General features: G+C 41.9%; 1 protein-coding gene across 1 annotated transcript in view; it reads left to right on the forward strand.

The window, feature by feature from the left end:
* Nucleotides 1-22408, forward strand: part of dock1 (dedicator of cytokinesis 1) — a 292979-nt gene that overhangs the window by 241622 nt on the left and 28949 nt on the right. Inside the window, 8 exon segments of the mRNA XM_049564198.1 lie at nucleotides 104-144; nucleotides 1621-1711; nucleotides 5586-5705; nucleotides 7045-7134; nucleotides 8527-8631; nucleotides 15933-16074; nucleotides 17505-17586; nucleotides 21065-21149. Of these exon segments, the coding sequence (XP_049420155.1) occupies nucleotides 104-144; nucleotides 1621-1711; nucleotides 5586-5705; nucleotides 7045-7134; nucleotides 8527-8631; nucleotides 15933-16074; nucleotides 17505-17586; nucleotides 21065-21149 (756 nt within the window).

The following is a 22408-nucleotide window of genomic DNA, read 5'->3' on the forward strand; positions in this document are numbered from 1 at the left end:
GCATGATACACTGGACCTTTGTAAACAGTACAATGACGCTGTTGTCACTAAAAGTTTATGAGCCTTTTTAAACCCCTTTTAATGGTCTCTTTCTTTCCTATAGAACTTTTACAAGGAGATAGACAGGGAGGAGATGTACATCAGGTAAGTCATATCCAACCTTGTGCCTGTGAAGTGTTTTTAAATTTGTGGACAGTCAATCTTTTAGAGGCGTTTTACACACAACACTAACTCCAGAATTTCTACTGCATGGTATAGCATGGCTCTACTCAACTCAACTTGCTCTCTTTTGGTTTACCATTGTCAAAAGTTGTGTTGGCAATGCAAACACACTGGTACGTTTCCCATGCAAGTAAATTAACGTAGTGAATTTAAAACCCACCCATTTAAGGCTGCTTTCAGACCTAGAGTTGTCTTGCTTTGGTCTGAATCAGAGACTCATTTTGTTACAAAGCCGCATAATTGCCTAGAGTTGGTTCGTGTTCTCACGGCAGCATTTACAAGCAGACCAGATAAAATGCCTTGTGTGAGAAAGCTGCTCTTGATTGGTCAGAATTTCCATGTGGGAAAAATCCAGGAAGTAAACAAAAAGTTGAAGAAGAGTACACTTGCAAGATAAATGTGACACTTTCTAATGTCACAATGGAGGGACAACTACGCAGGTTGATTTTAGCGCTGCTCATCGTGGACTATATTGCTGTCATTGTTCATTTTAGTCAAACCATACAGTTTGAAAACGAGGCGCGGCTCCAACTAGAAAACAATGTTTTGATGCATTGGATGTGCTGAATGTGCATATTAAGGCAGTACAGGAGGAGGTGCACATTAATAATCCTCTAGGACTGTAACATGCTCATGTTTAACCCAAACAATGTGTCATGTGACTGCAGTTGGTTTGGATCCAGGTTGCAACACGTTCTCACCACAAACGAACCGCACCAGAGTTCGTTTGTAACCAGACTGAGACCACCTCTTCAAGAAGGTCTCAGTCTGGTTGTTTTGGTGCACACCTGAGTGTGATTGCTGTTTTCACACCTGCCCAAAAGAACCACACTTAGGGGGCAAACAATGACCATTTGTGTATCAGTAAGTCATGCTAGTCATTTTCAAGTCATTTTAGAGAAAATGCATGTGTTTGGGAAGAACTGAGCCTACAGCTGGATAATTGACTTGGATTATACTGCACCAGTTGTGTGAGAGTTTGTAAATGGATGTTGTGATACAGTTTTGCTGTTTTTAAACACGGTCCCCAATCAGTCAATAGATGAATATGTTCACTGTTTTCCATGGAGGAATTCAAGGTGACACAGCATGACTTTTTCAGTTATGATGGTTAAAATATTCCTTTGCCTGCCAAAGAATTACTGCTATACATTCTGGTCCTGTTCTCTCCAGCCGTATGTCCCCAGAGATCCAGAATAAAATATTAGGTTTTGCTAAAATACATTTCCATTTCTGCAATCTCTCAAGTCAGAGTTCTCCATCTGTGTGTCGAGTCTTATTTGAGGTAAAAGAGGCTGTCAAGACGCATCAGTCTGGCGGAGTTAACTTTCTGTCCATTGTTAAAGTGTGTGAGGCCCACCCAGACATGACCCATAAATCATTGCTTTTTCCTGCCAGGTACCTGTACAAGCTGTGCGACCTCCACAAAGAGTGCGACAACTACACGGAAGCTGCCTACACTCTGCTGCTACACGCCAAACTGCTCAAGGTATGCAGACACAATATTGACAACAAATCAGTGTCGAAGCACACACTAGTAAATACTTCAAACGGAAGCCGAATACGCTGTTAAGCTATTGTCAGGCAGATGGCATTTAACCTCAGGCATTAAACAAAGTGTGTATCTGTGAATTTGAATGTGTACAGGATTTAGAGAGATAAGGCCACATCCCTTTAATCCCAGCATGGCATGAGATGGCTGCAAAGAGGGCAGACTTGCTGAGCAGCATCTTTTTTTCACCTTGCGTAGTCGATGCAAATCACGGCCAGTATCTGATCTCCCCTGGAAAAAAAAAAAAGCTAAGACATAGTTTAAAGCAGAGGATAAAGCAGCAGCAGCCACCTGAGGTGCTTCAAGATAAAGGGGTACTTTTACTGTCCTCTTTGTCAGCTGGAAGCAAAAGAATCCTCTGCTATAAATCACAGTGCAGGCACTTCTGGTTTGAGGTGGAAACGGGGCAGGTACCACACTTTTAGTGCAATGATATCTCAAATTAGATGCATAAATATTTATAGGATATCATGAAGCATTTCTTTTAAGATCACACCTTTTTGTTAACATAGGCCTTCTCTAGGTCTGGAAAGTTTTTTATCTTTGCCAAAAATATATCACATCCGCACACACAGAGCCACAGTGTCTATTCCCAGACGGGGTTTGGTATACTCTGAATTTGGAGTTGTTCCTTTCTGCCTTTTATCCAAAACGGTTGCACCCAACATCTCATCTATATTTGCATAAATAGCTGGCTGCATCCGCCTTTGTACAGGTCCCGACAGGGGAGAGCAGGCTGTGACTGAATCACATTTTCCTCGCCGAGCAGTCACAGTAGCATTTGCAGGAGTTGTTTTTGTTATTATTATTTTAATTCTGCTCATCTCCTGGCAGCTGCGGTGTTCCTGATCATACCTTCAGAGAGGGGATTCACTATTATATTGTGGAAATTGGTTAATTTTGTTCCACCAGAATCTCGATAAATCCTTTCTTCTCCAATAAGCAGTCCTGTGTAATCTTTGAAGTCACTGTCCTCCTTTTGTATTCACACACAGGCATGTGTAAACCAGCTTGAATGAGGATGAATGATGGATGCATAATTCTGCATCCACCAGCAGTTCTCAAGTAAAACTGGCTCCTGTAGTAATAATTAGTCCTCCAGTAGAGTACCTGCGGCACTATAATAATGGTTGATGAATTTGCGGCTCTTTGTGTATTGTCAGAGATGTATCAGCACTTTGGTTCTGTCGATGCAGCCATCCATGAATAAACAGAGATCTTTTTTACCCCGTAAATGCTGCAGTTCAGCTGTAAAGGAATCAATAACCTGGTCCAAAGCCTCCCAGCATCCCTCCTCATGCCACGGCAACAATGTGCAGGGCAATTACTTTTCCGCCCATCTCCAGCACTGGGTATGCAAATTCCTCGGCTTTGCTATTCAGATGTGGCCTTCACACAAAACTTGGTCCGATTTTCACAGAGATCTTAACTCCTCAGGTTACTCGCAACACTGCAGAATCCCAATTAAAACTGGCCGGTAATGAATCGGTCCTGGCAGCACGCAAGGGATTATGCTTCCTCAACACAGAGGGCCAATCAGATTGTCCATCTCCCTGTTAGCCAAGCTGCTCTAGCTTGTCAGAAACCTCATTATTCTCCATGCTGGGCGAAGAAAAGGCATGATGGAGTACACGGTCAGCACAAAAGGAGAATACCCCCACAGTCTTTTTTTGCATCACTCCATCCTCGTCTGCCGCTTTTCACAAAATCAAGCAGAATTTGTAATGAATAAGATTACGCTACTGCATGACTCAATTGTATCTGATGTTTATTGTTAGCATGAGCATAAATGATGCTTCTCTGTGCTCCCTTAGCTCCACGTCACTGGACTGGAAGCCATCCAGTGGGGTAGTGCTGTTTTGGGTTGTTGGTGAGGTGGTTGGAGCAATGAAAAACTATACTCAAGTAAAAGTGCAATTACTCCATAAAAATGACTCAAAGTGAAAATCACCATTTGAGAAACCTACTCAAGTAAAAGTTAAAAAGTGCTTGGTCAATAAATTACTCAAAGTACAAGTTACTTTCCAATTTAAGTGACATAAGTAAGGAAAATGTATTTATACAGCGCTTTTTGCAGACAAAGGTCTCAAAGTGCTTCACAAGTGCAATATACAACAAGAAAGAAAACACAAGGACAAGGTGACTACAAGAGCCACTCTGGTTAAAGTGCACAACTAGCAAACCAATGGCACACGGAAAAAAAAACAGTACACACAATAACTAAATAAATAAATAAATAAATAAATAAAAAAAATAAATACAGTTCTGGTACATACAAGTTAACCCAAGGCTTCTCTAAACAGGTGGGTGTCACCACGAGTCTTACGGTGAGCGCAAGGGACAGACAAAGTGTATTAGAAAGTGTATTCGATCAAAGAGAGCGAGCTGAAGACATTGGGTGAAGTAGTTCAGCCACATAAGAGGGAACCTGACCTTGTAAATGTAATATTGTTAGGATGTGTGGGCCAGTGCAAAATAATGAAAAAACAGCACTTGTTGCTAAAACCTTTAAGAGCAGGAAGGTTAACCAAACAAATAGGAAAAGCCCTTCCCAAGTCATGCCTCTTTTTGCTATGTGCTTCAATAACAGTTGAGCAAGCTTGGAACACGGCAGGACCTCTGTCAACGTTCACTTTTGCTGTTATATTAGATATGCTATGTGCTAAATGTTGACCAGAAAACAAAATTTTGAAGATGGTTAAAAGCCAGGAGAATGACGCAATCTTCACTGACACATTACCTTGAATGATGTCCCCTTTTAAGTTAGCTAATGTAAGCAAAATGCTATCTAACTTGATTTTAAAGCCCGATATCTGAAATCGCAGTTTGTCTCAGACAAGCCTCATGTCTTTCTTTCTACCTCTCTCTGTCTTATCATAACATCAAAAATAACAATACGCATAAAAAATTGACATAGATAGCATTAGCTAGCTAACTACATAATCATGTATAGTATGTGCAGCTTACTTCAATGTGCTTGTGGAGGTTGGAAGAGGAGTTTCTAAAAGCGGAGATCTCAGTGTTTTTCATGAGCTACAACAAGCACTTCATCGTGTAACTGTTGTCTGGTTTAGATTTTGGTATAGACCGTTTCAAACCGGACAACATAAACATTCTAAATGGGTCCCTTTGTATTTCCTGTTTGAATGTATGTTAATGCAGAAACTGACAGGAAGTAAACAGGGACCAAAGTTGTTGCCCTAGCAACAGAATAGCAATGAAACAGTCCATAAAGTGTGGCCAGATGTGGTCAGAAAGCTGACTCTTGTTCTGGGTTTTGCTCCGTCATCGTCACGGCGTAGTCAAAAGACAGGTGGTGCTTCTTCTCTTCCAGGCAGCTGGTAACATGGCATCTGCAGTGGAGATGCTCCTCTCATGCTCACCCTCCCCTACACTCGATTTCCACACAGCAGACTTATTGTAGCAAAGATATAAATTACGAATGTAGAGAAGAGTTTAAAAAAAAAGACCAAGAAAAGCACTTGTTTCTTAAAAAAACTTCTTTCTTACTCTTGCATTATTTGTGATATATCACCACCCACCCCTGAGTATTAGCCACAGAGAGCCATGTATTACACTGATGGTCCCTCTGAGCCATTCAATACGTATCGACGCATGTTTCAGTGCCCATGTCTCGAGTTTCCATCTTGCCCTGCACTCTGGCAGGGCAAGATGGAAAAAAAGAGTTACACATCAATTTCACCCATTTGCATTGGCTATAAGTCAGTGATTGATTTCTTGTCACCTGTTCTCCTTTTGCTCTGTATTGTATTGCACCACGCTGACCCTGATACTAACTTGTCCCCTGCAGTGGTCGGACGAGCAGTGCGCAGCCCACCTGACCCAGAGAGACGGCTACCAGGCCACCACTCAAGGACAGCTTAAGGACCAGCTCTACCAGCAGATTATCAATTACTTCGACAAGGGCAAGGTAAGACACACAGGCATTCTGACACACACACACACACACACACACACACACACACACACACACACACACACACACAAGACTGGTCATAATCATGATAAATCCTGGACTGTGAGGATGCTATTTTTAGACGCTGTCATCTCTGTTAAATACCTCTTCTGGCATGAGAAGGCAGGTTTTGTAGAAGAGCTACTGAATGGAAGTTTCATATTCCTTTCCTACAGAACAGGGATTGTAAATAATCCTCTTTTTTTTTAGCTGATGCTCTTATGGACGAAGGCGCATATCAGACCACACAAGCATTAATGTGGCTCTTTTGTGTTGTCCCCTACCTTTCATAAAACCCTTTTACCTGCATCTCTCCCACTTTCTCTTTTTCCTTCATACCACTTTAGTGAGGTACTTGAATACCATCTCGGCTTTATACCGCCCTATTGTGACATGATATAATGTGCCGTTCATATGTACCTCAGACTGAGAAAATGTTCTACTGTGCTATTCTTCTACGCTCTTCATATTTTGTTCCAGAGGAGAAAAATGTTTTCCAGTCTGTAAGCTAAGCCTGGAATGGCTCTGCAGGACTGCAGCCAGAGCCTCTCAGAGATGGTGTCCCAAGGCTGTGCATGTGTCATCAGTGTTGGGGTGCAGCCGCCACTCTTGGTTCTCTAGCCAACTGTCACTCAGCAGGATATGGCCTGGGAGACAACAAATTGAAAAAGCGTTGGCTAAACAGACACACACAAACACAGCAGAGTGATCAGGAAGTGTTACAGTGGCTGTAAGAATACATCAACACTCCAGAAAGAGAGTGGAGGAGGAGGGTATCAACTGAGGACAGTTTCTAAGAGTGTCATCGGAGTCATCCAGAAAGCAGTCCCAGATGGTGTTGCCACCACCACTCTCGCTGATGGCAGGCTGATCTGAGTAGCAGCCTGGACTCGGTCCACCTCCAGCCTGGCCCAGATCAGTTCAGCCCAATCGAGTCTGTCAGGAAGCCACTTAGAAGCCTTTCAACATGTTCGAGTGCCTCCCATCTATCTGTGACACCACTCCACTGCACTGGATGAGTCTCTGGGGGAGATGCGTCACTATAATAAATTTGCTTCCCCCAAAGAGGATAGCATCTGAGTTTTAGCGTTGTAGATCAAATTAAAAAAAAAGAAGAATACTGACATAGTAAGAATAATTCACATTTATTAAAAAAACAAGCTTGTATTGAATCCCATTGCCTGGGAGAGATAATTGTTTGATTCAGCAGGTTGGAAGAGGAATGCTTTATCTCAGCTTGAATCTTGATAATTCATTTACAAACTGCCTCTGTTTGTGTTTGTATGTCCAACAGATGTGGGAGGAGGCAATCATTCTGGGCAAGGAACTGGCTGAACAGTACGAGAATGAAATGTTTGACTTTGAGCAGCTCAGCGCATCCTTGGTGAGTAATGTGATTTTATGTGTTGAACTTTAAAGTCTTAAATGGAGTCGTTTTGGTATGTGGACTATTACTCCTCTGACAAACAAAAATTAGAGCACATTGACCTGAGTTTTTAAGAGGGAGAAAGGATGATGTGTTTGATTTTATTTATTTGACCCAGAAAGCCTCACTGAATTTAAAATTACCTTTTCAAGAGTACTCTGGCAGCAGCAACATAAAAGAGATGATTCAAAACTAGATGAGAATTAAAGGAATACTTCACCCTTCAAATAACCAATTTTATAGCAGTTTCTCGCTCCAGGTTACATTGAATTGATAAAGAAAAAGTTTTTCTCTCATTCCTCAGGTGAATGAAGAATCAAAAAACAGAGAAGTGGTGATGAATTTAAGTAAAAGGGGGTTGTGGTTAAAAACAGCAAAACTGTAACAAAACATCTGTTTGGAAACACTCGCACAACTTGTGCAGTCTAATCCAAGTCTCATTTATCCAGTTGATGCTCAGTATTTCCCAAATGGACAGCCTTTTCTAACTCAAAGTAAAACTTTTCTACGCGCTCTTCAAAGCCACACTCCACTGACAAAAACAATTTTACCTTGCTGAACACTGGAGTTGTTGGTCTACCACTGCCTCAATTGGTGAATTGTTTCGATAACACAAATAACACAAACAAATTAACTGATCGAGGAAGAGGTGGATGAGCAGCTCCCATGCTCCATTGACAAAATCAGTAATTTTGCCTTGCTGAACACTGGGAGCTGCTGGTCTACCTCTTCCTCAATCATAGTTTATTTTTGTTGTTCTGTGACTTTGGTGTTTTCAAGAGTTAGTTTGGATTCATCAAAGTCACAAAATAACAAAAAAAAATTCACCAATCAAGGCAGTGGTAGACCAACAATTCCAGCGTTCGGCGTGGTAAAATTGCTGTTTTGTCAGTGGAGTCTGGCTTTAAAGAGGGCACAGATAAATTTCACTTTTGGTTGAGTTCCCCATCAGAAAGGGCTGTCTTTATGGGAAGTACTAAGAGTATTACTGAATAAATAAGGCTAAGATTATACTACACGAGTTATGTGAGAGTTTGTAAATGGATGTTTTGATAAAGTTTTGCCATTATTAAAAATGGACCCCTACTACTTTAATTCATCAAGAATTTTCTCAGTTTTCTTCGTTCACTATGGAGGCATGCGAGAAAAACAAGGTTTTCTTCCCAAATTCAGTGTAACACAGGGTGACTAGTTAATACACACTCGGTCATTTGAGAGCTGAACTATTCCTTTAAACAATAAAGCAACTTTGTAAAACTTACCAATAAAATCACCAATAAGGATCATACAAGATACAAATCATCAATGTTTTTCCATAACTCTGAAGCTCTCCTTTGTATCTCCCATCAGCGGAAGCAGGCCCAGTTCTATGAGAACATAGTAAAGGTCATCCGGCCCAAACCAGACTACTTTGCTGTTGGCTATTACGGCATGGGCTTCCCCTCCTTCCTACGCGTGAGTACTCGCATCAACATACATCTCCTGCAACTCTCAGCAGCCCGCACATGGCTGATAGCACAGCGTGGGTGAGCCACTTGTCAAAACAGATGATCAATAGATTTACAAGTGCTTGCTTAGTTCTCAGCCTCAGCCGTCAATTCGTACGTGCTTCACACGTCTCGCTCCCACGGGTTTTCGGTTGCTTCGGCAAGACTCACTTGATCAACATCCCACCTGGTCTGGTTTTCACTTACGGTTCACTTACTTACTCACAGAAAACAAACTGTGAATCATAAGCAGCTGTCCCATGTGTGGGCTAGAGAGAATATCCAGAATTATGTGCTGGACGGATGCCCTACAGTGAGGGAAAAGTGGGTCTCTTGGAAAAGCTGTGAATAAAGATCTCTTTCTCTACCTCACAGCCTCACGCTCTTTCATTCATGGTCTATCTCTCCCAGCTCTTGTGGCCTTTCTTCTCTCTATGTATCTAATATCTGCCTGTTTGTAGCACGTACTGTTACAGTCACTCTGTCTGCTGCTCAGTTGGTCAGTCCTAAAAGTTTCCCTGAAGCCCACTACTGCAGGACATCTATCTGTAAAGCATCGTCACCCCGTCTACTTTACACTTAGTGGGTGTATTGCTTTGTTTTTAGTTGTTTGTTTATTCTGTGCTTTGGGGGTACAGTGAGTTGGCATAGCAACATGATTTAACATTTTTTTATCTGGCTGTTTAAGGCCCAGGTATATTGCTCAGGAGGAAGCACAGTGACGAGTGTGTAGCTGTTTGTGTGAGCGGCTCTCGAGAAAGCTGCAAGCAGCAATACCACAGCCAAAGCAATTGGCCTGTTCTGAACAGGCATGTTTTGACCGGGCACTGCACTGGTAGCTATAAAGACTGTTGAGCCCAGACGAATGAGCACAAGAAAGAAGCCAATCTTGTTTGTCCTATCAAAAGGCTGATCACGCTGCAAACACTGCCTTTAATTCCATCACCTGAACTTCAGCTGAACACCCTTTTCTCCATGCCGTGAGTGTGGCCTGCATCACAAAGTGTCTCACCAGCACCTGCACAACAACAACAACAACAACAACAAAAACATGCACCCGGTACAAAGTGAAAGGAAGTGAGATGGTCACATTGTAAATTGCTTTCAGTGGCTGCTGAATGGTGGGTTATAATCCCAAAACGTTCAGACCTGAGCTTGTTCAGATAGTTGGACCACAGCAGTGGGACTGCAGCCATCCTGAGCTCTAAAATGACCTCCATTAGTTGGCCTTTGATCGTTATGAATTAGACACTTAAACTGAATAATCACCCTCAAGTCTATTTAGAGCCCTTACCAAGTATACTTGGCCACTAAACCTGAACTGATGTGTCTTTCCCCTCTAAATGTCCTGGCTGGCCTCATGCCAATCTGATCACAGCTTATCACAAATTTAGTATGCGTTTAACAGCCGTTTGATATCTCCTCACCTGCCGTCTTCACTGTCTCGGGTGCTACTGTGTGCATATCGGACCTCTTTGCTCTCTGTCTGTGAAGGAGGTCCTGCTCTGTTCACATATCAGGTTTTATTTAAACAGAAAATTAAATTGATGTAGGGATTTCTCCGTGTGAGGCTGCATAGGTTTGATATGAGGTCAGAGCTTTTGTCCCCCACATCTTGTTTATAAGGAGCAAGACGGCAGTGCTGTTTGCTTTTAATATATTCCTTGATAACAGCTGTTTTTAGGCTGTCATCAGGCACGCTGCTGAAGGTGTTGTTAAAGCCATTTTTACACACAAGCAACACACTGAAGTCCTCATGGAATAAGATATTGTTAGAGTCCTGTTTCAAGAGCAACCCTGATTGTACCCTTTTCGTTCTGTTATGAAGAACAGCCACTTCACAGGGGTCTTTCGCTGCTCTTCGATATCCATGTGCCCCTCCTAAGCCCTTTCATCTAGCAGGGCAGCAACTGCATTACAGACAGGGCAAGCTACAGCGTTCTAATCTAACTGGCTGTTTAGACAGCCTTTAAAGGACAGCTTTGACTTCTCTTTTTTCTTATTTATTTTGGCGGCAGATTGACCTTACCTGTAATAACCAGGGCAAGGGTACGGCAGGTTGTCTTTGCCTACAAGAATATGTCCTGAATTTACCTGTTTATTGTTTTGTCTTTCTTTATGCTACACTTTGGGATCTTCCTAATTTCCCTAACATTTAAATGGAAGTTTAGACTTCATCATTAAGGAAACAAACATACAACAGAAAACTGGGCATACATTTATTTCCACACAAACATTGGCATTATTATTGATGTATGTCGGTACATATCATGGACATGGATCACCTTGAGGCCGGTTGTCCACTGCAACACTGCAGCGGTGATTTCTTTCCATACTACATTTTTCTAACTTCCTTTGCCGTCACTTTTGAAGCTGCCAAATAGAAGCACTTGGTTAAATTTGACCTGGGACATCAGAGTTTCCATTTCTAGCTCAGAGAAGTTTCTCTTCCTGGCTGTATCATACCTGTCCATGTCGTAAACTCTAGGGGCGAGGCCTCCAAACCAATAGTATATTGGTGCAGGATATGTAAATGACGATTGTTTTCAGCTGCCACATCTATCAACACCTGATCATTCCTATGCTGTGATTGATGAGATTAGAACATTTCATGAATCACACAAGAACCCTGTCGTAAGCTGATTGCTACACTCTGATCTGTGCTGCTTTGTAAGATAGACTGATAAATGAGGGCGTCTGCATTTATTATAAGAGCCATTTGAAATCTTTAATCACGTTTCAGAATAACTGATCATACTGTAAATGCAGCTGAAATGTATGGCACTTTGCATGGCACCGTAAATCATGAACATTTCACATTGTCCTACAAAACATGGCAACAGCTCACAAATAAAAGTTAACAAAAAACATTCATTTACTGTGACTCATCTTGATTTAAAAGCACGCTAACTCTCTCATTCAGGAGTAAATGGACCTGCACTTGTATAGTGCCTTTCTAGTCATCTGACCACTCAGAGCACTTTCACACTACATGTCATATTCACTCATTCATACATATTTATACACCAGTGTCTGAGGCTACCATACAAGCGGTTTCAGTATCCTGCCCAAGAAGACTTCAACATGCGGACTGGAGGAGCCAGAGATCGAACCACTGATCTTCCTATTAGTGGCTAACCTGCTCTACCTCCTGAGCATGCTGCCCTCCCAGAAAGGACTAACAGTTGATAGTTCTTCCTTGATTCTGTAGTTGGTGGTGGTGCATGGCTATTCTTAGTTGGTGGAGCGATATGTCTGTTGAATTTTAATATCGCACAAGACTCCAGCATGTTAACGAGCTGAGAATGACCCTGTGCGGTTGACGTCCAGCTGGACTCAGTCACAATAGATTGAGCAGCAACAGCTCTGTGATGCCCTCAGATTGCACGCTCGCCACACTAAGTGGATTAGCATCAGCTTACCCGCAGAGATGCATGGGTAACCTCCTGAACCCCACACATGTTAGCTATTGGGGACTGCAATTATTTCCCATGAATGAGGAATTCCCAGTAAGGGTGGGACGTAACCTTGTCTTGATTAAGTCCCTGCCCTTTGTGCATGCCGTGGGTCACCACTGCCGATTGGGTGGTTTAGTGAGTGAAGCACTAGGATCGGCCCCACTCACGGACCTGGTGATGCGACGATCAAACCCAACTAAATAGAGGAAGTAAAGGTCTGTGAAGAAAAAGAGAACATGTGTGTTAATGCATGTGTTTGTGACAGAGAGGGAGAGCCATTGATGATTGGAGCCCATCCAAGCTCTTGATAGTAAGTAAAACCAATCAGTATTTCTGGTGCCGACTAGCGAGGGTAGCGACGTTTAATTGGCTAGTTGGCTAATGGCGCACATCCCTAGCTACAGTAGATAAAAGGTGGTGCATGATTTGGTCTTGAATGCTCAGGTCAGTAAATATTAGCCTCAGTTTCAACCCTTTTTTTCTAATCATTTCCCAGCTTTCCAGTGTTGTCCAATGAGTGCAGCCAGACAGATGTAAAGCATTTTTATCCTGACAGAGTGCGAGTCACTTCTCTGACATTACGGCTCCTACATTGTCCTGCTATAGGGGCTCCGAGTTTGTACTTCCTCTTGATATATTTCATAATCACGTTGAAGGATTTCTGTAGTAGCAGCCATAAAGGGAAGTGTTAAAGTGTGGGTTAATTATCAGGATAAATATAGTTCGGAGGAGTTTTGTTTCACACCCCAAATCGCTGTTTATGGTGCAGCCTTGCAGCGTCCTCAGGGAAAAGTCAATTATGTGCGAAAATCAATACTGTAATAAAGGCATTTTGTATCCACCCCCCTTAAGAATTGATTTTATGCAAGAGTGCTTGAATCAGCTGCTTATGATTTATTAGCTGTTAATGTGGTTAGACACTAGTGTACTTGCTAATTGTAAAGTTAATAGTTTCAATGTGCAGCTTAGCCATTATCTTCTTTTTTTATGTAGTTCTGTGTTAAAACCCTGTGGTTTTGTGCTTGTTTCCATTGGTGGCTACATTTAGAGACATTAGTTAAATTTTTGTGTTACTCACCAAACGCTGCAAAGACATGCACAGAATACTTTTCTTAAGTCATTATTTTAACCTTGAAAGTCACAGTACCTTGTGAATAAAGCGTTGACGCATTACTGAAAGCTTCTATTGTATTTGTTTGCTCTATGAAGAATCCTGAGTTTCTCTCAGTTTTTAGACACATTAAAGATATTCTCAGTATTTCAAAGACGCATTTGTTTCTCTCACTTTACATCCAGTCTGCGTACTCCTCCACCTCTCCTTCCTATCAATCCTAAACTTTACTTAATCCCTGTATTGAGTTTCCTGCGAGCGCTCCGCTTAAAGAACGGCTGAGGGTGTGTGAAAGTTGGTTTGAAATATGTATCCTAACACACCACATTCGGAGACACTCGGATATGAGCTGTCATGTTCTATCATTCAAAATGTTCCTCAGACAGACCCCTGAGCACACTCAGGGAGATGAAGGAACCTCCCTGGCTCATACATTTTCAGGAGCACTCTGTGTGCACTCTTCTCATATAACTTATTTTTGTTTTTGGAATAAAACAAGATGACCTTTTTATCAGCCTGCGTGTCTGATAAACATTATAAGATTCCGCAGTAAATTGAACGGAAGTATCTGTACATTTTACAGTTGTTTCTTTTTTCTGGGAAACTCTCGCTGCCAAGAAGTTGAGACGTGTGCACACTAATATTACACTGTCTGAATATGACAAATCCTGAAATTAATGTGAGTCATGTTAACAGCATATTCTGAAAATGGCCTTGTTCCGAGTGTGGCTCTTTTTCCAATTAAGACATGTGGGATATGTCGGTATTATTCAGGAATTAGTTGCATTCTCTATGACATGTATACAGGGAATTCAGAATATGCACCTCAGTTGTGGCTTTCGCCGCAGTTTACAACAAACAGAATCGTGCCTGTGTATAGTCAGCTCTGCGCGTTGTAAGCAAACCAACTTGCGAGAAGTTTGCAAGGCTGAGCTACAGATGCACGTCTAAAAGAAAAGCGTACATTTCTGGTTGGAAGGAGAAACCCACTGACTTTAAAACATTATGAAAGACTTGGATATCAACAGGTTCTTGGATATGTGCAGATATCCCAGTGTTGACCTTTTCTAGAAGGTGATGAAGAAAGTGGGAGGCTGTGTCCACTCAGTCTGCCACCAGTGAAAAAGAATCCTGTTAGGGCACGTTATTCAGAGTATGCATGGCTGCATGTAAACAGCAATATAAGTGGAAAATTCCTTTTCATTGGCCTTGTAAACAGCTTAGTAAGAATACTGTCTTTTCAGATAAAGGGCAAAAAACAGAATATTTTGTGCATGTAAACATAGTCATTGGGTTTCCCCATTTTTATACATCTGTGTATCTTTTTGTACATCATTTACCATATGTTACAAATCTTCTAGTCTTGCTACAAGCACAACCAAGGAGCGTTAAATCCCGACCGTATGTGTTTCATTTGAACTTAATAACACTGCAGCTAAACGAACTGGAGCTGCTTTGTCACTTGCCTGTATGAAATTGCCTTTTTACCCACCAGCGGAGAAAGAAAAGACCATTTGAGCATGAATTATTATCTCAATGACAGTGATTTTCTCTGCCAGAACTAGCCCGTGTACGTTTGAGGGTAATGAAAATGAGAATCGTGACATTGAGATTACTGTATACAGGACCAGAATGCTCAACAACATAATGCAAATCTGCTTTTCTCTTATGAATGAGATTACAATATACAGTGATGGAAAAAAATTAAATGTTCACGAGCAGATTTGAACGATTAAGAGAATTTATGGAAAGCAAATCTCGCAGATTGACCGTCTGAAAGTTGCAGCAGTGTGTTGTCAGGCAGATTTAGCAGAATCTCCCATGGCTTGAAGGAATGGCTCTGGAAATCAACATGCTTTTGTCAACTTATCTGTCAAAGCAAATTTGAAAATGGCCCCAGGCATATTTCAAGGCTGCAATTCCTTTAATTAATTGGGGAATTGAGATGTGTGATGTGCATGAGCATAGGGCCTGCTGTGTGTCAGCTATTGTGCCGTGATAGTTTATGAAAGAAAGACGGAAATGCAAAAACAAAAATGGCTTGCCTCTTCTCCCTGGGTAAGAGATGAAGCTGCTAAGATGTGAAGAGGGCCCGCCCTCAGCTGCCAAGATTTTACCACACTCCATTTAAACCTTGCGGGATGTCTGAACCATGACTGTGGTTCGATGGCGACTTCATCAGTAGCTGTAGTTAGCAGGTTGTGAAAGAACCCCCAGCAAAAATGGTAGTGGCCATTTGCAGTCTGTCAGTTTGCTGAAACAGAAGTCCTCCCCAAGCAAGCCCACTCTGAACTCAGCTGGGATTGACTAATCACTGAATCGGTGCCAAGAACTTTCTGTCACCCTCATTTCCAAGTATTTAATATGGAGATTATGATAATGTATTTTAACCCAGCCAAAGTACCGGGCCAAGTAGATTTACAAATCAAAGCTGCTCGCATCCATGTAACTTCCTTTGAATATTACAGTTTTGTCATTGTCCCATGTCTGTCCTTACTGCTATCATTGAATGATTGTCAGCTACTGGATCTAATCTTTAGTGAAATGATCTATGAAATGACCCTGTGTGCTGTCAATACTGCCATATTCATAATAATAGGGACAATGTGCCTTTTGTCCGCGTAATGTGTGAAAACCTGCTTGCATGATTGGTTCACGCACGTGTCCCAAAGTCTCACCGTTTTCTCTGTCGTACTACAGAACAAGATGTTCATCTACCGTGGGAAGGAGTACGAGCGCAGAGAGGATTTCGAAGCGCGTCTTCTCACGCAGTTTCCCAACGCAGAGAAGATGAAGACGACGACACCACCCAGCGAGGACACAAAGTGCTCCTCTGGACAATGTATCCTCAGCTTGCGTCACTGACTAATTTGTGACAGTATAGCAGAAGATGTAAATTTTGTGTTTTAGTTTTTGTTAGAAGAATTGTTCAAATTTCATCAGTTTGTTGCAAAGCTATATGCAACATTCAGAGCATACTTACAATTCAGAGCATGAACCAGGATTGTTTGCACACGGCTCTCAACATGGAGATGGATGAGTCCGCAGCAAGCAGTTAACGATGCTAACAGCATGAAGAGTGCTAACATTAACAACAGTGCTGACAGGTTTAACAGGGAGGGGATCAGCAAACTTCCTGTTTTGTTTGTCTGTGCATTTCCAAATTCTGAGGTTTTTGAGGGTCTGTGAACGCAGCACAGAGGAAACAATTTTTTTGTTATTAGTAGCAACAGTTTACTTAGTTTGAGTCATTGGCTGAAAAATTGATCAGTGTAGTCTGTGGTCGGATTCGACATAGCTTATCTGATCAGATCAATGGATTAGACGAGCAGCTGCTGCAGAGGCAAGTGAAAGAAAACTTTAAGACCCAGCACAGAGTGGGATTTCCATGGGAATGCAGCCGGTTTCATCTTAAGTAGGTTTGAAAAACTTTGGACAGCATTAAAATGACAGCGCTGTTGTTCCACAGTAAGAAATAGAGCATTTTATTTTCATACGAATTAATGAATGGTTAAGTTGACTTTCACTGAGCCTGGTATTCTGCTGTTCAGTCTGTACGCTCTGCACTCTGAGAGTGTAGTGCTCTAAATAACCAAACAGTATAACTATTCCAACAGCGCTTCTTATGATTGGTCCAGCTCCAAAAATAGAAAGTCAATATGTGTTAGCAAATACTGATTTTGTTGGCAGACCCTGGACTAAAGACCTTTGCGCACTGAGTCCGTTTTTTGTCCAAAATCTTGTACATTTAAAACGTTGTGTCAATCATGTTTACACACTGAGCCTGAAACTTTTGTCTGTCATTAAAATTTTCCAAACAGGTTCAATTTTCTGAGAGTTTGCACTTAGAAGAAGGCACAGCCAGTCCGGCTACCAAAACAAAGAACCGAGAAGCTCGTATTACAACACACAGAGAGGGAGTATGACTTCATATTTTACTCAGGACGCCATGATATTATATATATATTTTTTAATATATATTTTTTATTATATTATATCGTCACATAGCAAATAGGTGTTTGCAGCTATATTAATGCTCTGAATGTTGTATCCAGCTCCTTAAAGTAAGTGTCTGTAAGTGCCTTTTTACTGTTATGTGTTGCAGACAACATGCTTCACATGTATAAATATACATAATACATATGTTTACAAGATGGATTTTATTGAATGTCTGTTAACAATAATATTGAATTATCACCAGGTCCTAATGAATTATATTTCAGTCATTTGAATTCAACAGTTTCATTTATTTCCTTGACGTTTCTGCTGAAGACATCCAGTGTTTCACGGTTAAACCCATCCTCGACCTGCCTGCCAAGTTCCAAAACAAACCCGTCTCTGAGCAAATATTGAGGTAAGCAGGATATCCCCGCTCCGCACACATTCATTCTTTACAATTACAGAGTGTGTTACTCAAAGTCACACACCATGCATTTCAATCCAGCGAGCCCAATTTACTTCCCCAGTCACTCAAAAACAATTTAGAGACCTTGTGATGACATGCAAAAGTGCATTAGCATTTTTTTAAAGTGCTGTATCGAGGGCGACTGTGGTGAGAGCGATTAAATCTTGATGTAAATGTGTGTCTGCGTACAACCAATAGCGGTTGACCTTCTTGTCGTTCTCGTGGTTATTAACTCGCACCAGCCATCTGCTATTAGTCACTGTGCCAAGTACAACATTGTTTCTCTGACATCATTAATACCTTTGTGTCGCGCACCGGGGCCACAGCAAACAGCGGGCCCCCTACACTCCCACTTGTTTGCCCAATCTGTACGCCAGCCATGCACTGCATCAGTCAGCTGTGCAAATTCACTTTGATATGCCACCCAACGCATCAATGGACATAATTAAAAGAAGACATTTACTTGGAAAACCTTTAGGCAAATATACCTGCGCACTGATCTTATCACACGCCTGCACCATTGGTCACATCCCCCTGCAGCAGCCTGTTGGCTTGTTTGCTAACTGTGTCTGATTGGAATATGTAACTCTGTTAATAGCCTAGATTAGACAGGCGTGTTTAGAGAGTGATAGAGGACTGTTCCACACCGACTGTCTGTCCGTCTCTCCCTCTCTGCCAACTGTTTTGTGTTTTTTTTTTTTTCCTCCAGCTCTCATCATGCTTTTCCCCGGTTGTCTCTCGCCGTCGCTATCTCCCTGTTTTCTCTCATTTATTCTCTCATTCAGTGCAAAAGAACAGCAGTGCATAGCAATGAGACTCAGCTGTTTGAGCCAAAGGTTCACAGCAGCACGCAGAGCACACCCCCTCCTGACCTTGCTTTGTCCACACCATGCCACTGCATCATCACCAGCCCGCCAGCTAATGACATGTAAAAGGCCTAATTGGGGTAGCGCCGCTGATTTAAAGCGGCTTTATTAATCTGTTTATTAGATCAGAGGCTCAGACGCTCTCTCTCTCTTTTTTTTTTTTTTTAGGTTAACACTGCGCTTTCTCTGCTAATTTGGGAACGGTTCTCATCATGTTCATTAAATAGTGTGCTGCCCTTTGTGACCAGGCACAGAAAGGGAACAGCTGATTGTCGGTAGAATATAAATCGCTCAAGTTCCAGTTAAGGCCCAGACACACCAAAATTAGATCAAAGAACTAGTGGCAACGAAGGCTGACTGTTGCGTCGCCTCACGTCGCCTGTGTCTGTCTCACTGAACACACCGCACAGACTACAACCAATGGCTAACTAGCATGTACACTCTTCACCTGCATGAGAGGAAATAACTCTTCATAACTGCAGGCAGCGGTATTCTGTATTTGTCATTCAAAACGGAAAACCGGACGACCGACGGGATTGATTCAAGACATTAATTAGCCAGTTAGCACATTAAAGGGATATTTTAGATAACTTGAAATGAGGTTGTATGAGGTACTTATCCATTGACGGTATATTAAATTCAGTAGACGTCAGTTGGCAAGCCCGCAGTTTGGAGAAGCAGGCTGAAGTCTGACATGGAAGCTAAGCAATCTACTGCTGTGAAAAAGTCCCACCAAAAAAACTCAATATCACTTTAAATGTACGCTATATTTATAATATTTTTGCTGCTTAACCCTAATGTCAGACAGTGATTTCCAAGGGAAAATTAAGCCTTTATATCGCTCTCTTCAAAGCCAGACTCCATTGAGAAAAACAGTGATTTAACATCACTGAACACAGGAGCTGCTGGTCTCTTGCTGCCTTTAACAGTTATTTTGTTTGTGTTAATATGTGACTTTGGCTTTAAAGAGGGTAAGTTCATTTCACACAATAACACAAAATTACTACCTGATCAAAGCAGGCGGAGACCAGCAGCTCCTGTGTTCAGCAAGCTAAAATTATTGTTTTTGTCAGTGGAGTCTGGTGGCTTTGATGAGCGCATAGACAGAGAACTGAGGCCTTTAATAGCTTCCCCGTGGAAATAGGCTGTCTGACAGAAAGGTAAAGCAGTGAAAACACTCAACATATCATACACTGAAAATGATGTGGATTTTGTTAAGTAGGACTCATTTTCGGTGGCTAAAATACATTTTGTTGCTGACCCCTATCCACAGCGGTACATTGCATAGCTTCTGTGACGGTCATCAGCCTGCTTCTCCATCTGACATGTATTGTAGTACCTCATACAATCTCACCTCAAAGAATCCAATCTATCCCTTTAACAACACAACCTTGTGTTGGAAGAACAAATTATATTTACCCTGTGCTAGCAAACAATAGCACAGACAGTCCAAAGTGTTTCTGCTAAAGAGCTCTGTGGCTAAAAAACTTAATCTTACCTTATATAACAAGTTTGTTTTGATCTCACGCTCTCTTGACTTGAGCCGCTTGTTTGCTTTCCTTATTTCCGTTCCTCTTCTTGTAACTGATTTGAACTACCAGTCAGTGATTTCATTCAAAGACGGGCTCTGCCTCTTCTAATGCCGATTCAACATGCTGAATTGGTCGGAAAAAAAACAGACAAGGGACAACTAGTGCCAACGGTGCAGGGCACACTGCCAAAACAAGGGCAACAGATGCTCGTCGACGGCCCAGCAGTGACCAACAGCCATCCGTCAGCTTGGTGTTTCAGGGCCCTAGGACCTGAGTCGGATTGCTCTGTGGAGTTTGAAAGCTCTGTGTGGTCTGTTCATTAGCAAAACATAAACAGTCCTTAGCAAAAAAAAAAAAAAAAAAAGGTCAAAAGTTGTAGCATCCCATCTGTACACGCTTATTGCTGCTGCTACAAACATAAAAGGGCAGCGGCTTTGGAACGGCACTGATTTCCTTTCATATTTTATTCATAATAGTTTACTAATAAAGGCAGAGCATGCTCTTCAAAACATATGGCATTGTTTTAGGAATGCAGTATGCTTTATGAGGATAGTATATCTGCACTCTTTTCCCTAGGAGAGTGTAAATTTCTGTTGGCGAGAGAGACAGATAGAAAGATGGAAAAAGAGTCGTCTATGTGAGGGACCATATATGTGCCCAGACAGCTGCTCCCACAGCCACCATACAACACATTTTCCTAGTGTGAAAAGTCTATTAACCTGATTTGGCAAAGTTCATCCCCCTAGTCACGTATGCTGCAGCTTCTCTACATGTCGGACTAACGTCATCGGCTGCCAGTGACGTGTGCGACCCAAAAATGAATTTATTTACCATGTAGATGAAGCCATTTTAGACAGCCTGTCAAAACCAACATGCTACATGTAAATGCCACAGCTCCTGGCAGAGGCTAGCCTGGAGGGGGGCCTGTCCTGTGTTTGACCTGAAGCAAAGCAATCAACCTTTGAATCAAGCCGTAGATCGCCCATAACAGTTTTAATTTACTCAGGCGCTGATTTTCTCCCTCCCCAGCTTCTACACGGTAAATGAAGTCCATAAATTCCAGTATTCCAGGCCAGTGAGGAAAGGAGAGAAGGACCCTGACAATGAGTTTGCGGTAATTGCTGTCTTCTTTTTTTTTCACTATGACTTGTCCATTTCATTTTTTTTCTGATGTTTTATGAATTATTTGTTGACATTAGAGTCACCATGAGTATAATTTTTATGTTTTGTTTTTTTTTAATGAAAAAAAAAAAGATTAAACCAGTTTGAATTTCTAAGAAAGTTGTAGCATCCCATCGCAAAAGCAGCTCAGGAATGACCTGAGGAACATGACAAAGAGCTGAAGGGGTCAACCTGGCACCCAAATTCCCCAGATTTCAGCCGGATTGAGCATTAGTGGGACGTGCCAGTACCCCATCTTCGCCCTGGTGCCAAACATCACAGGACACGCCCAGAGGTTCTGGTTTCATGCCTCGACAGGTCACAGACCCCACCATAGATCGGACTTAACTCAGACCTGTCGAGGCATGGACACAGGTCCTCTTGGCAGCCAGCATGTCCCTTGGATGCTTGATCAGACTGGGATCTGGGGCCTTGTGGCATGAAGTACTGTCCTGCTGTGGAGCCCACTGTCATCAGGGAGAGCTGTTGCTATGAGGGAGTGTACTTCTTCAACAACGCTGTTTGGATGGGTTGTGTGTGTCACATGGCATCCACTTGAATGCCAGGACTCAGGGTTTCCCAGCAGAACACTGCATCATAATCACCTGTCAGTGATTTTAATGTTGCGGCTGATCCTTTATTTGTCAGCGCTAACAAAAACTTGCAGAGTTTTAATCATTTATGGTTTGAGTGATAATGATCCTGCGTATTTATATCCCAGATTTTAGTTTTTTACAAATGATGCCTAGCATAGGTAAACAGATATTACATAACATGGATTTTTTTTCTATCTCAAAGATTTCTTGTTTGTCTCTCACTCACACACTCACAGATGAATCCTAGACACATACACACACACACACACACACACATTGTTAAATATACAACAGATTTCACCTGGAACAAGTGACTCAGCTCTGCTAACAGGGCAAAAAATTGCACATCTGCAACATCATGTACTTTGGTGGGTGAGTTACAACAGGCAGAAAAATGATCTCCAAGCCTGATCAAACAGTTTGTCAGTCTGTTCTGATGCTGAGATGCAGCAAACGAAGGGCTTTTTCTTTTTGTCTGTTCTGATCAGGTTTACTTTGTCGAGCTATCACCTCTGCTGTTTTTTCAATTTATTATGGGATGCTGCTGTAATATTGCCTGAGATATATGTTTGAGGTTTCCACAGTTTTTTTCCAGCAGAATACATCAATAGGAAAG

Source organism: Epinephelus fuscoguttatus, linkage group LG20 (genome assembly GCF_011397635.1).
Source record: "Epinephelus fuscoguttatus linkage group LG20, E.fuscoguttatus.final_Chr_v1".
Classification (NCBI taxonomy): Eukaryota; Metazoa; Chordata; class Actinopteri; order Perciformes; family Serranidae; genus Epinephelus; species Epinephelus fuscoguttatus.